The sequence below is a fragment of the Mus musculus genome, chromosome 10, assembly GCF_000001635.26.
Source record: "Mus musculus strain C57BL/6J chromosome 10, GRCm38.p6 C57BL/6J".
NCBI classification, from domain to species: domain Eukaryota; kingdom Metazoa; phylum Chordata; class Mammalia; order Rodentia; family Muridae; genus Mus; species Mus musculus.
This window is the reverse complement of record NC_000076.6, coordinates 106,469,115-106,482,703: the sequence shown is the minus strand read 5'-3', so window position 1 is coordinate 106,482,703 and position 13,589 is coordinate 106,469,115. Positions and strand designations below refer to the sequence as shown.

Here is a 13,589-nt window from a genome sequence, read left to right as displayed (position 1 = left end):
ATTGGGTAACCTGGATCTGGTGTTACAAGTAGTTGTGAGCTGCCTAATGGCATATAAACTTGAGTCCTTTACATGTTCACAGTAAGTTCTTATCTGCTGAACTATTTCCCCAGTCCCCAGCTAACATTTCTAATAGTCAAAAATAGTTAACCATAGGATATCTAAATCTTGATTAATATTTATTGAAGTTAACATTTCTAAGTATTCCAAACTGTACTGGTGATAATTACCTCTGAATAAAGCCAGTACAGCAACGATGCTAAAACTATATAGTTCCATGTAGCATTTATTGAGTATACAGTATCTGCGAGTGTGTTTAATTTAATTAATTATTTAATGTATTCCAATCCAAGTATTTCTCACAGTGATCCAGTTGTAGCATTTTATATCGTTGCAATTCAGCAGCTGTCCCAAGAAAGTTATTGAGTTTTTAATTCATGAGACATAAGGATAGCAAGACATGTTCCTAGACCAACACTACCTTTAGTGCACATCGAGCCCATTGCAAATTTCCCCTAAGTATTTTGCACTTGAAAATATTTTTTGCTATTTTGAAATTTTAAAAATATACTTACTGATAAAATAGTTTCTCTCCTAGAAAAGCAAAAACAAAAAACTCAGGTGACAGCAGATGCTGGTGAGGATGTAGAGAAAGAGGAACACTCCTCCATTGTTGGTGGGGTTGCAAGCTGGTACAACCACTGTGGAAATCAGTCTGGCCATTCCTCAGAAAATTGGACAGAGTATTACCTGAGGACCCAGGTCTAATACTCCTGGGAATATACCCAAAAGATTCTCCGACATATAGCAAGGACACATGTTCCACTATGTTCATAGCAGTCTTATTTATAATAGCCAGAAGCTGGAAAGAACACAGATGCCCTTTGACAGAGGAATAGATAAAGAAAATGTGGTACATTTACACAATTGAATATTACTCATGTATTAAAAATTATAAATTTATGAAAATCTTAGGCAAATGAGAGAAACTAGAAAATACCATCCTGAGTGAGGTAGCCCAGTTGCAAAAGAACACACATGGTATGCATTCACTGATAAGTGGATATTAGCCCAAAAGCTCAGAATACTCAAGATACAATTCACAGACCACATGAAGCTCAAGAAGTAGGAAGACCTATTTCTGAGTGACTTGGTCCTTCTTAGAAAGGGGAACACCTTCACAGAAGTAGGGAGAGAGGGAGGGGATAGAGGTTTCTGGAATGGGAGGGACCAGGAAAGTGGATAGCATTTGAAATGTAAATAAAGAAAATATCCTGTTTAAAAAAAAAAAGGAAAAAGAGAACTTTACCTCAATAAACAGTCTTCTCATAATGATTCCTCAATGGGTTGTACAGGGTTGTACACCAGTGTGTGTTAAGTCACCTTGATAAGCCCACCTGACAGTTTTTAATGTTTTCAAAAGTGCATTTATATACCTCCTCACAGTTCTTCTCTCACGAATGAGAGGGTTATAAAGAATTGAAATAACCTGACCAAAACCATATAGATATAAAAGAGTCCCAATTCAAATCTCTAACCTCTGGCTAGGGTCTGCAGTCTTGGACACAGCGAGCTATGAGTTATGAACATTCTTTTTCTTTAGTGTTCTCACATTTCAACTATCTTGTGGAGTTTGATGCCTTCACAATCCTGTTTCAAATATTGTCAATGTCCAACAGTCTATTTCTTTCCTAATTATTTTTTCATAGCACAACAATGTCCTAGACAATGATTTGCTACACTTGGGATAGACCAAATGGGCTGATTTTCTGTTTGACTGTCAGTGGAACACAATCTCTCTTCTCTGTGCATGTATCTGGTATTTTTTTTTCCTACTGAATCTCTGGCCCTATGCAAAGGCAATACAAAATAAAGAGAGAAGCAGAATTGTTGGACAGAGCACGAACAGGGTCCCCAATAAAGGAGCTAGAGAAAGGACCCAAGAAGCTGAAGGGTCTACAACCCCATATGAGGAACAACAATATGAACTAACCAGTACCTCCAGAGCTTCCTGGAACTAAACCACCAATCAAAGAAAACACATGGTGAGACTTGTGTCTCTATCTGCATATGTCATGTCGCAGAGGATGGCCTAATCGGCCATCAATGGGAGGAGAGGCCCTTGGTCCTGTGAAGGTTCTATGCCCCAGTACAGGGGAATGCCAGGGCCAAGAAGCAAGAGTGGGTGGGTTCTGGAGCAGGGTGAGGGAGGATGGGATAAGAGGTTTTTGGAGAGGACACTAGGAAAAGGGATAGCATTTTGAAATGTAAATAAAAAATATCTAATTTTTTTTAAAGAAAAAAAAAGCAGTTTCTGCTCTGTTCTTCCTCCTGAACCATGAGCATGATACAGTATGCTTTTATGGTTCATGAAAACACCCAAGATACAAGCCTGTCCAAGGACTTGGCAAGCACAAATACTGTTCTCCACTGGGCATAATCAAGGTCCACCTGGAACAGTCAACAAGCAGGTGATATACAGCTACCTGAATACTTTGCATCATGAGTTAACCCATCCAAGGACCATCCAATCCAAGTCCAGATTAGCCAAACTCCACAAACACAGAGCTTTGTACTCTACTGATAATTTTATGGTATTTGTTACCAAGAATTATTCAACAAGTGGATAACTAATACTTCAGCATTCTGGTAGTCTGGAAAGGTGTGGAAGTTTAAGTCATGTTTCTGATGTCATGAAGACAGCAGTTCTCAAACATGTGGGTTGTAACCCCTTTTGGCAAACCTCTATCATCAAAATATTTATTTTAGGATTCATAACAGTAGAAAAATTACAGTTATGAAGTAGCAACAAAAATAATTGTATGGTTAGGGGTCTCCTCAACACGTGCAACTCTATTAAAGGGTCTCAGCACTAGGAAAACTGGGAATTCCTGCCTTAGGAAGTAGAGGATACAGAGCTAAGTTATTGGCCATATGGTAAATGACAAAGTAAGTAAGACAGGAAACATACTTAGGTTTCAGAAAAGGATTCAAGCAGGAGAAAAATTCTAATGTAGACTTCACTAGTTTTGATGATTAACTGCTGCAAGGAACTGTGAACAAAATAAGCCCTTTCCTCCTGGTGTTGCTTTTGGCCACAGTGCTTCAGAGCAGAAATAGTAACCCTAACTAAAACAGCATACAATAAATGTTCTGTAAAGACAAGGAGTTTATTGCTGATCTAGGTATAGTTTGGGGTTGTTTGTGGATACAATATGACCAATTTATAAAAAGGGAGATATTATGAGGCATGACAGAGAAACTTAAGGCAAGGTGCAGAAGAAAGGGGCAATCTGAGGTTTATTTAAGAGGTAAAGGACTATGTCTCCTTGAGGAAGGGTATCAGAGTTGGAACACTAAGCATCATCTATGAGGTTGCTTTGGTTTTGTATAGGAAACTAGAGAACTGAGTGGAGAGTATAAGGCAAAGGAAGCTTGCCAGTGAGAGATGTTTAATGGATGGTTCTGGTTCTATAGAATAGGAGGATGGATCTGTAGATTAGAAAATCAGGTAAGTGGATATAAAGCCAGAATATTATGGTGGAATGTGGAAGGATGTGAAATTAACAGAGATTTTCAAAGACTGAGAAATGGAATATACTATGAGGCAGATATTGATATAGTTAATATTGTTAAAATATTGCTACATTTCTCCCGAATGTGTACAAAAGAAAAGGGGATGCCTAAATCAAAACTCTAGTCATCAGTGCCTGGAAGCCTTGTATAGTCAATTTAGAATACCTTTATTGTAAGGTTTATGTCTGATTTCAATTCTGCTTACTCCAATAATGTCATTTTTATATCGCTATAGTAGATTTACATTTGGTATGTTCTATTTATTTCTGCCTCAAACCTCACATTTATGACAGCCATTTCTTCCTTCTGCTTCCCAATACAATGTGAATGTCCCCCAAAATACATTTCTTAAAATCATCTACAAATTTTCAAACATACCAATTAAAGAGTGTCTATTGACTACTTGAATGTAATCTATACAACTAACAGTACATGCTGAGATATTAAATATTCACATTAGAAAAATAAGAGTGTCATTCCTATGTTTAAGAACTGTGGAGGCCTGTGTCTTTCAGGCGTTTGTAGCAGTAACATGCTGATTAATATTTTAAAAATGTTAAATAATGCAAAATAGCTGGCTATAGTAATGTAATGGTACGTTACCACAATCTATATCCACAATTCTTCAAAAAATGTATCCTCAATGAAAGTATACAGCAAGGCTAGATCTTAAAATATGAGACCATAGACTCAATTTTTCTATAAAGTATGACTGTGTATAGTGTTCTCTTCAGAGGTGTATATTTATAATTAAGAATGCGCCAAAATACAAATTATATACAAGTAGAAAATCTGATTAAAACAATACAATCAGTGTAGAAATGAAGAGATTGTTTAGCAGTTAATGTGTCTGACATACGAGGAGCAAGCATGCAGATTGTATGTTTCAGTGCTATATTGCATGAAAGCCTGTTTATCATTTAGTGCATAGACAGGAGGAACAAGGGCTGCTTAAGGTTAGCCAGCAAGCCAGAATAGCCACATGGGCTAGCTCTGGGTACAAGTTAGAGAGAATATACTTTGATGAATAAGTTGGAAAGTAGTGGAGCTTCCAAAGGAGTATTTGGTTTGGACGCTTGCATTCACACACATACACTCACACACACACACACACACACATACACACACAAACACAGACATGAAAAAGAAAAGAATGCAACTAAAAGAGTTGTTAAACAATTTGTACATTTGTATAGTAAAAGATAAAATGTAAATTATTAGGCATTATAATCTCAATATTTTATTTATCTACAATTGGTAGGAATGGTTTTCTTACTCTTTTTTTCCAGTATATGCAGAAAGTACAATGGGGCTTCTTAATAAAACACTATCATGAAATAGAAATAATCACCCTATGTGACACAGATAAGTAAGGTATGATTTACTGTAGAATACTGTTTAAAAACATGTGTGTGCAAATGGAGCATTCTTATAAAAGAGTGAGAGAGACTATAGCTTGAGAAATCAAGAACAATTATCAACAGATTCCATCTCACACCAGTCAGAATGGCTAAGATCAAAAATTCAGGTGACAGCAGATGCTGGCGAGGATGTGGAGAAAGAGGAACACTCCTCCATTGTTGGTGGGATTGCAAGCTTATACAACCACTCTGGAAATCAGTCTGGTGGTTCCTCAGAAAATTGGACATAGTACTACCGGAGGATCCCGCAATACCTCTCCTGGGCATATATCCAGAAGATGCCCCAACCGGTAAGAAGGACACATGCTCCACTATGTTCATAGCAGTCTTATTTATAATAGCCAGAAGTTGGAAAGAACCCAGATGCCCCTCAACAGAGGAATGGATACAAAAATGTGGTACATTTACATAATGGAGTACTACTCAGCTATTAAAAAGAATGAATTTATGAAATTCCTAGGCAAATGGATGGACCTGGAGGGCATCATCCTGAGTGAGGTAACACAATCACAAAAAAACTCAAATGATGTGTACTCACTGATAAGTGGATATTAGCCCAGAAACTTAGTATACCCGAGATATAAGATACAATTTGCAAAACACATGAAACTGTAGAAGAACGAAGACCAAAGTGTGGACACTTTGTCCCTTCTTAGAATTGGAAACAATCACCCATGAAAGGATTACAGAGACAAAGTTTGGAGCTGAGACAAAAGGATGGACCATCTAGAGACTGCCATATCCAGGGATCCATCCCATAATTAGCCTCCAAACGATGACACCATTGAATACACTAGCAAGCTTTGGCTGAAAGGACCCTGATATAGCTGTCTCTTGTGAGACTAGGCCGGGGCCTAGCAAACACAGAAGTGGATGCTCACAGTCAGCTATTGGATGGAACACAGGGCCCCAATGGAGGAGCTAGAGAAAGTATCCAAGGAGCTAAAGAGATCTGCAACCCTGTAGGTGCAACAACATTATGAAATAACCGGTACCCTGGAGGTCTTGACTCTAGCTGCATATGTATCAGAAGATGGCCTAGTCGGCCATCTCTGGAAAGAGAGGCCCATTGGACTTGCAAACTTTATATGCCCCAGTACAGGGGAATGCCAGAGCCAAAAAATGGGAATGGGTGGGTAGGGAAGTGGGGGGGGGGGAGGGTATGGAGGACTTTTGGGATATCATTCTAAATGTAATTGAGGAAAATACGTAATGATAAAAAATATTTTTTAAAAAAGAAATCTCTAAATTGTAATAAACTATCATTCTGATTAAAGATCAGATAGCTGCTCTTGGGAATTAGTCAACATATACAGGATGCTGAAATAAAACCAAGGTTTTCAATATATTGGAGTCCCTTGAAAGTTTATTTTCCATTGAAACCAACTGAACTTGTGTAGATCTAGAGCAGAGTTCATTTGTATAGGGGTCTGGGTAAGATGAAGTGTGCAGGTAAGAGTGATAATTATCTTTAACCAAACACAGAAAGTTAATGCCAGCTCTGGAGTTGGCTTTGAGTTTTATTCACCTTATATAGTGGAAGGATACATATTATAAGATAAATGGAGATAAATTGATTGTTCATAATTTGCTATTCCATTTCTTAATTTTAAAAAAAGTACTTAAAATTTATTTTATTATAAAAAATTATTTTAAATGGCATTTATATTCTACGCGTTGTTTTTCTACCAAAGAGCAGTGTTATCATGAAAACCAATAGGTCACTGATCCCTATTATTAACTCCCAATGCAAATAAATTTGGAATCACTATTTTTTGTATAATATTCAAAAATAGTGAAAATGACAGAAAATTAGTTTGAACAAGTTTCTAAAAGTTGCCATTTATTACTTTCCTTCTTTTATTTATTGACTCATTTGACTTTCTGAGTTTTGTTACATAGTCTAGCCTAGCTTTAAAATCTTGATCCTCTTTATTCAAGTGTTGGGATAACAACCACAAGATCCACATGGTTGGCAAGTTCCAAAATGTTTCAAAAATAAAAATAAAACTGCTTTGAGTATTATTTTTTTAAAAAATAATATATGAATATTTATTAAAAATTAATCTAATACTGGATATTTTTGAAGACAGGCGAATTAAACACTAATTATGGAGTGAATTCCCAGACTACTACCATTTTCAAAGACAGACCACACTCATGAAAACTGAAAATAAGATTTTTAAAAGTCATGACCATGTTTAATTAACAATTTGAAGAAAAGATTATCCATTCTCCCTACATTATGGTTGATGAAGAAGTGTTTTTCTGTCTTCCCCAAAACATAGAGATGAAATTTTCAATAGCTGAAAACCCAGATACTCAGTCACTAATACTTCCAGTCTACACACACACACACACACACACACACACACACTACTCAGATTTTGTACAAGGGAAAGTTGGATACACAGTAATAATGTATTATGAATTTTAATCAAAACCACATTAAGTATTCAGTAGGAAAAGCAGTTATAGGAATGAACTTGAGGGCTGGAGAGATGGCTGAGCAGGTAAGAGCACTGACTGCTCTTTCTAGAGGTCCTGAGTTCAATTCCCAGAAACCACATGGTGGCTCACAACCATCCGTAATGGGATCTGACTGTGGCAGTGTACTCACACGTATAAAATAAATAAATCTAATAACAACAAAAACAAAAAACAAAAAAGCCAAAAAACAAAAAACAAAAAACAAAAAACAAAAAAAACAAACAAAAACAAAACAAAATAAAAACCAAAGTGGAATGAACTTGAAACAGACATTATTAAAGTCTTGCTCCATTTTAACACTCTACAGGAAACACCTGTAAGTACAGACTCGTACCTGAGGTAGGGCTGAATTCAGCTGTCTCTGGAGTGAATCTCTGTCATAGATGACATCCTGGAGCCTTTGCTGGGCAAGTGAGAGGCTCTCCTGGGTCTCTCGGAGTGTGTCCAGTAGGCGGTCCCTTTCATCCAGCATATTGACCATGAGTTGCTCAAAATGGGAGTCCGAGTCGGAGCCACTGCTTTGGGAACCCCGTTGGCTCATTGGGGTGTCCTCGTTAATCGTGGGCATCACTTCACACATCATTGCTTAAAAAACATACAGGGAAAAAGATTAGTGGACAAATTCGTTTTAGTAATGCATCCCCTTGGTTTTCACCTCACTCAAGTATTTATAGGTTATTAACCTCTTCCCCCTACCCTCTGCCTCCAGCCCAATCCAGAGGGAGGTGTGGACCTCAGGGCACTCTCTCTTCACTGTCTGCAACCTACACACTTCCACCTGTCATGCCAATCCAAAGATGTCTCATATACAATACTTAACCTGCCATTTGTTTCTCTAGTTTCTTCTGCATAATTTATCACACATCATTTGATTGACAGACACATATCATTTCAATAACCTCTCTTCCCCTTCTTCTCTACCCCTGAAAGTTTACAAATGTCTTATAACACAACTGTACCTTATTTGTCAACAAGTACATCCTTGTGCTTCAGAGAAGTAAGAGTATATGATTTTTGATTGATGCACTGATAAGTGACCTCATTTAGTCAGAAAATTCCCAAATAATGGACAGTTTTAGATAATAGAGTTATTTTATTACTTCTTCAACAGATTTCCTCACAACAGCTAATTCAAGCCTTTGAGATTGATCTTTTTTTATTTATTTTCATGTTCCATCTTTCACAACTGTGCCCAGATTTGATAGATGATTCAGACTGAATTAGACATAAACTTTAAGAATTAGTCTGAGACACATGAATTTGTCTCGATTATTATACTGCTAATTACACTTAGTATTCCTGTTAGATGCATTGTCTGGTTTCCATCCAAACAACACAAACTAACTCTTTGAAACATTCCACAAACAGATGCAGTAAATTACATTAACGAATACAGTCGCTTCACTTCTCAGCTGCTAATCACAAACCCCCAGACGTGGAATTAATGGACTGTTCAGAATACTTTTTACAATTATTTACTGATTTGATTTAAAGTAGATTATGCAGACAGTGTCATGTATGACTGTCAAGAGTGTCACTATTAAAAAACAGAACTTAGGGCACTTCCATTTCCATCCCCCCCCACCCGCCGCCGCGCGCGCACGTGTGTGTGTGTGTGTGTGTGTGTGTGTGTGTGTGTGTTTAAGTTTTAAGTGTCTAATTTTTCTCAATTTTAGTTGTGTGATGACCAGAAGCTATTGGAGAGCCTGATTTGCAGAAGGTCCGATTTGAGGAAAGCCTGGTTTGGTTGTGGGTCCCAGAGCTTTCTCGGGACTTTATAACGGAAGGTCAATTCACTTTTCTGTCTACATATATGTCCTTAGGGAAACTTTCTGGTGATATTTTGAAATAAAATGTCAAATTTTAACAGTTCAATATTTAATTACTTTTCATGTGCTTCTTCGTGTAAACTTAGTCGTTAAGGAACAAAACTTAATTATTTCTGAACTCTTGGGTCCTGACCCATTGGAAATTGAGAAAAGCTTCAAGAAAGAGAAAGGAAATCATTTTACGATAAGTATTCTAGGAAAAGGAAAGAAAGGGTTGACCATTTCTCAAAATAGCTCAAAATACTTTGAACAGTGTTCATCACTTAAAACATGGAGCTATCCGAAGACAGGACCTTGACTCATTGAATTCATATCTACTGTAGCATAAGTTCCAGAGCAAACATGTAGAATGTCTTTACAGACACGCTCACACCCCCTTTCACGCCGACAAACATTTGGTACTTGATGTATATTTTACACTTTTTATCATTTAGATTTTCATTCATCCACTATCACAACGGTTAAGAATCCCCATTCCTCTACTTTAACTGCTACACATTTATTTTTTCACTAATTGAAAAACACACAAAAACTTTTCAACACATTGGCTTATTTGAAAGGGTTAGTCCTCGTGCCGTGCCATGCATGGCATTCACACATGGAATAACTGTGACACTCTTGAGAGACATGGCTGTGAGCCTGTGTGTTTATTTGTGACACTGAAGGTTAAAGCGAAGTAGCAGAACAAAGTGTGCAAGGAAATACAGTTATCTACATATTCTTCAATCTTTTGTAAAGGTATTTTAAATCATACCTTTACAAAAGGAAAGGCATTGCTAACAACTTTAAGTTCCAAGGAGAATTTAACTGTTTCCATTACTTCAAGCATACATTTCACTCAACTAAAGCAGACTCCTTGGATGCAACCCCGTGCTATTAGCAGGAGACATTGGACAGTCACAAACTTAAGACTTAAGATTAGTGTGAAGGATGGCTGTGGATTTGGTCAGCCAAAAGATACTTGGATGGAAAGTTTAGAAAATCTATCCAATCTACACTGTGATAACACAGGACTATCTGACCCCTGAAACATGAAATGGAGCAAGTTGGTTTGCCTTTGAAAAACACGTTTCCTTCCTTAAAGAATTATAATTTGTTTATAAAATTCCCACTTTTAGCATTCCAGTGGGTTATCCAACAAAGAACACACAGTGTCATATATAAAAAATACTATAAAAACCCAAGCATGCTCTCTGTTACAAACTGGTCACCATTTATCCTTACAGAAATAATATTCTACATCAAAACTCTTGCTTGTAGGTCTATAGCCGTAATCCTAGCAGATACTTCTGAACTCTCCAAATTCAATTCATAAAATTCAAACCATGCAAAATTACATAGGACAGAAAATGAATGCATGCTACTTTCTTCCAAGCCAACACAAATGGCTAAATTCAGAATCTTCTCCTCTAAAACGAAAAGTAAACAAACAAACAAACAAACAATAAACAGTCTACAAAAACCAAATCAACTTTTATGGGCTAGGTTGGTTAATATGTGAGACCTCAGATTCTGATGTAATCTTATAAAGTACTTGTATGTACCATAAAACATAGTCTAACAATTCCCAAATGCACAGCTTGAGTGTATTAGGAGTAATTAAAATCCTATGAAGAGTATTTTATAGAACCCTGGCACAGTGCAGGTATGGTTATCCAGTATCTTGTGTATTGCACCCAGATATATCACATTTTGCTTTTATAGCCATTTTTGGAACTAAAATTGCAAACATTACACCATCACTGAGAGACGAGTGAGCTCACAGTTTGCTGAGGTAATTTGCCTTTTCATTATCCCTCTTTTATGTCAATGTGAAATATAATTGCATTAACCTCATCTAGATAGAGATGACTTGACACGTAAACTATTGAAGGTTTCAGGACCCAGTTTCAGACAGTGTAAATTTCATTTTTAAGAGAGAGAAAAATAATAACCCTGATTGGTTTAATTATCTCAGTGCTTAAATTTAGCACGAATAATTTTATATCAAGAAAACCAACTCCCACGCTGTCAGGATATAACCTTGACTGTCTTCTAAACCTCTCAGAATCCAAAATAAAAGTTTTGAATGCCCAGTGGAGTCATTCAGCAAGAATTTTGAGATCCAGTGTGATCCTTGGTAATATGTGTTCTTAGGAGCTATACCTATTCAGACAAGAACATTCCAAAAGACTTTTATTTCTGTAAGTCGATAACTTCATTTAATTATATTTCTAGAAATTATACACTACCACAGGCAAAGAAGCAGTCGTTCTCTGTAACAAGTTTCTTCTTCGGCAAAGGCTTACTTAGTCTTCGGAACCCTCCCAGCTCTGTCTCCGTTAAAGGAGTAATTCAGTAAGAGAAAGCCTAGCCATTGTCTGATTACATTACACGAATATTTCTCCTCCTCTTTAACTCTTTGAAATCCCCTGTCCTCGGGAAATATTCCTACCATGTCTAATGGAAGCATTTTCACTTTCTTTACCTCTGTGCCTGCTCGGATGGTCAAACAGCAAGCGTACCCCACACTGCTGGACAGTTACTGCTCAGCCACACCCCCACCACCCCGAAAGAAGTTGACTTCATAATTTCCACACTAAAATTGTTCATCAGCCCCAGGAGAGAACGAGCTAGGCAGGAGCTAGAAAAATCGGGGATGGAGAAGATGGGTGGAAAGCAAAGGTAACTAATACCCACAAGGAGGACTTTGCCTCTCCTCTTCCCTGGGGGCGGGGTGGGGCTGGGGAGGTGGTCAAGGGGGGAAAAAACCCGAAGCGGAAGAGAAACCATGCAACTCGAATACAGTTTCTGTACCTAATGTCTCTTATTTCAGGTCCTGTTTCTTCAATTGTCAATGACAACCGCAGTCTCGGCTGGAGGAGAGGTGAGGCTCACACCCAGCAGTCCTGGACCATTTCCTTAGCAACGGGAGGAGAAAGACAGCTTAGACACTCGCGAGCCCCAGCGTTCTCTTGGAACGTGCCCTGGCTTCCTAACGTGGCAGCAGTTCGGCATCTTCCCGTGGCTCCGTCAGCAGCCAAAAGGAGAAAGGTCCATCGGAAAAATGGCATATTACAAATTTTGCTTTGGGAAGCAGGGCTCGGTTCAGACCATTGTCAAAGGGAAGAGAGGGGGAGGCGGTTCTTAAAGCAGCCGCGGTCCCTTTGCCGCCCAAGCAGCGGCAGCCGCCGCCGCCGCCGCCACTTTCGCGTGCAGCAGGAGCCCCGGGGCGGAGAGATGGTAATCCGGGACTGGATCTGACTTTCAGAAACTTAACGTAGCATAACTTCTCCCCTTGGCATCCCGGGCCACCCAGAGAGGGTGAAGACGTGTCCCTCCAAACAGGAACTTTGGGGTGAAGTGTGGGAAGTACCTATATGGAAGGGACATTCTCCACCCAATACCCCACCCGGAGCCCCTGTGAAGTTTATGGTAAATGTTGGGAGTTTGATGGTTAAAAGGAAGTGAGTCCCCTGGGGATGCTAGAAGCAGGACAGGTCTTCTCTGGGTGCCCAGCCTACTTCTATTCTAGGGTGTATCCTTTCACTTAAAGGAGGTGCTTCTTTTCTGGGAAGGTAAGCAGAAACACACACACACACACACACACACACACACACACACACACACACACACATGCACACCACCCACCTCCGAAGACACCCCCGCCCCATCATCGCGCGCTGCCTCCGCCCGCTGCAACAATTTTTTTTTCCTTCCAGTCCCTCTGCAATTCATCTGCTTGCATCAGTTGGCCGACAGAACCAACCTGCTGGGAACTGAGTGAGGATGCTACAGCATCTTCTCACTTGCCTAGTGCAAGCCTAGGATACTCCTCCTTCTGTGTCTCCTCCCCTCCTCCTCCTTGGCAATCTCCACCTCCTCTTCCTCTGGAACAAGGGCTTCCCCTGGAAGCTGCCGCAGTGGTTTCCACCGGCGGCCCTTAAATAAATTCTGAAGTCATCACGTCTTTTCTCTCCTCCTCACGCACACGCGCTCGTGGATACATTCCACTCTTCTCCCCAAAAGCTTCTCCGGGGCTGCTGAGGATCACTCTGGTCTCAATGCTCCTGATGAGGGCGAGGACCACGGGTGATCTAAAGTATAAATGGGTTCTCTTTGCCCTGCCTGCGCTTTTCCCACACAATCATCTTTACAGGAAAGCTTGTGTTGGCATGTGCTTTTGAGAACTGGGAACCTTCCTGCTCTGTGGCCTTCTGTGTTTGCTGTGGCTCTCTGCCGCTTTCTTCTCTTGAATCAGAGGCAAGGTAGTCAAGCTCACCGGAACCTGAAT

The 13,589-nt window shown here is 39.1% G+C and overlaps 1 protein-coding gene across 26 annotated transcripts in view; it reads right to left on the bottom strand.

Annotated features, from left to right (window-relative positions):
- Positions 1 to 13,204, bottom strand: part of Ppfia2 (protein tyrosine phosphatase, receptor type, f polypeptide (PTPRF), interacting protein (liprin), alpha 2) — a 463,969-nt gene extending 450,765 nt beyond the window's left edge. For 11 of the 26 annotated variants that reach the window (XM_030245138.1, XM_006513775.4, XM_017313972.2 and 8 more), the window contains exons 1-2: positions 12,113 to 13,054; positions 7,822 to 8,072 (exon numbers count right to left, since the gene is read on the bottom strand). In XM_030245138.1, coding sequence (XP_030100998.1) covers positions 7,822 to 8,070 — 249 coding nt within the window. In that variant the 5' untranslated portion in view covers positions 8,071 to 8,072; positions 12,113 to 13,054. Of the gene's footprint in view, positions 1 to 7,821; positions 8,073 to 12,112 lie in introns of all 26 variants that reach the window. The other 15 variants (NM_001359672.1, NM_001205341.1, NM_001359673.1 and 12 more) reach the window with 5 other exon arrangements.
- Positions 13,205 to 13,589: the final 385 nt, after the last annotated feature.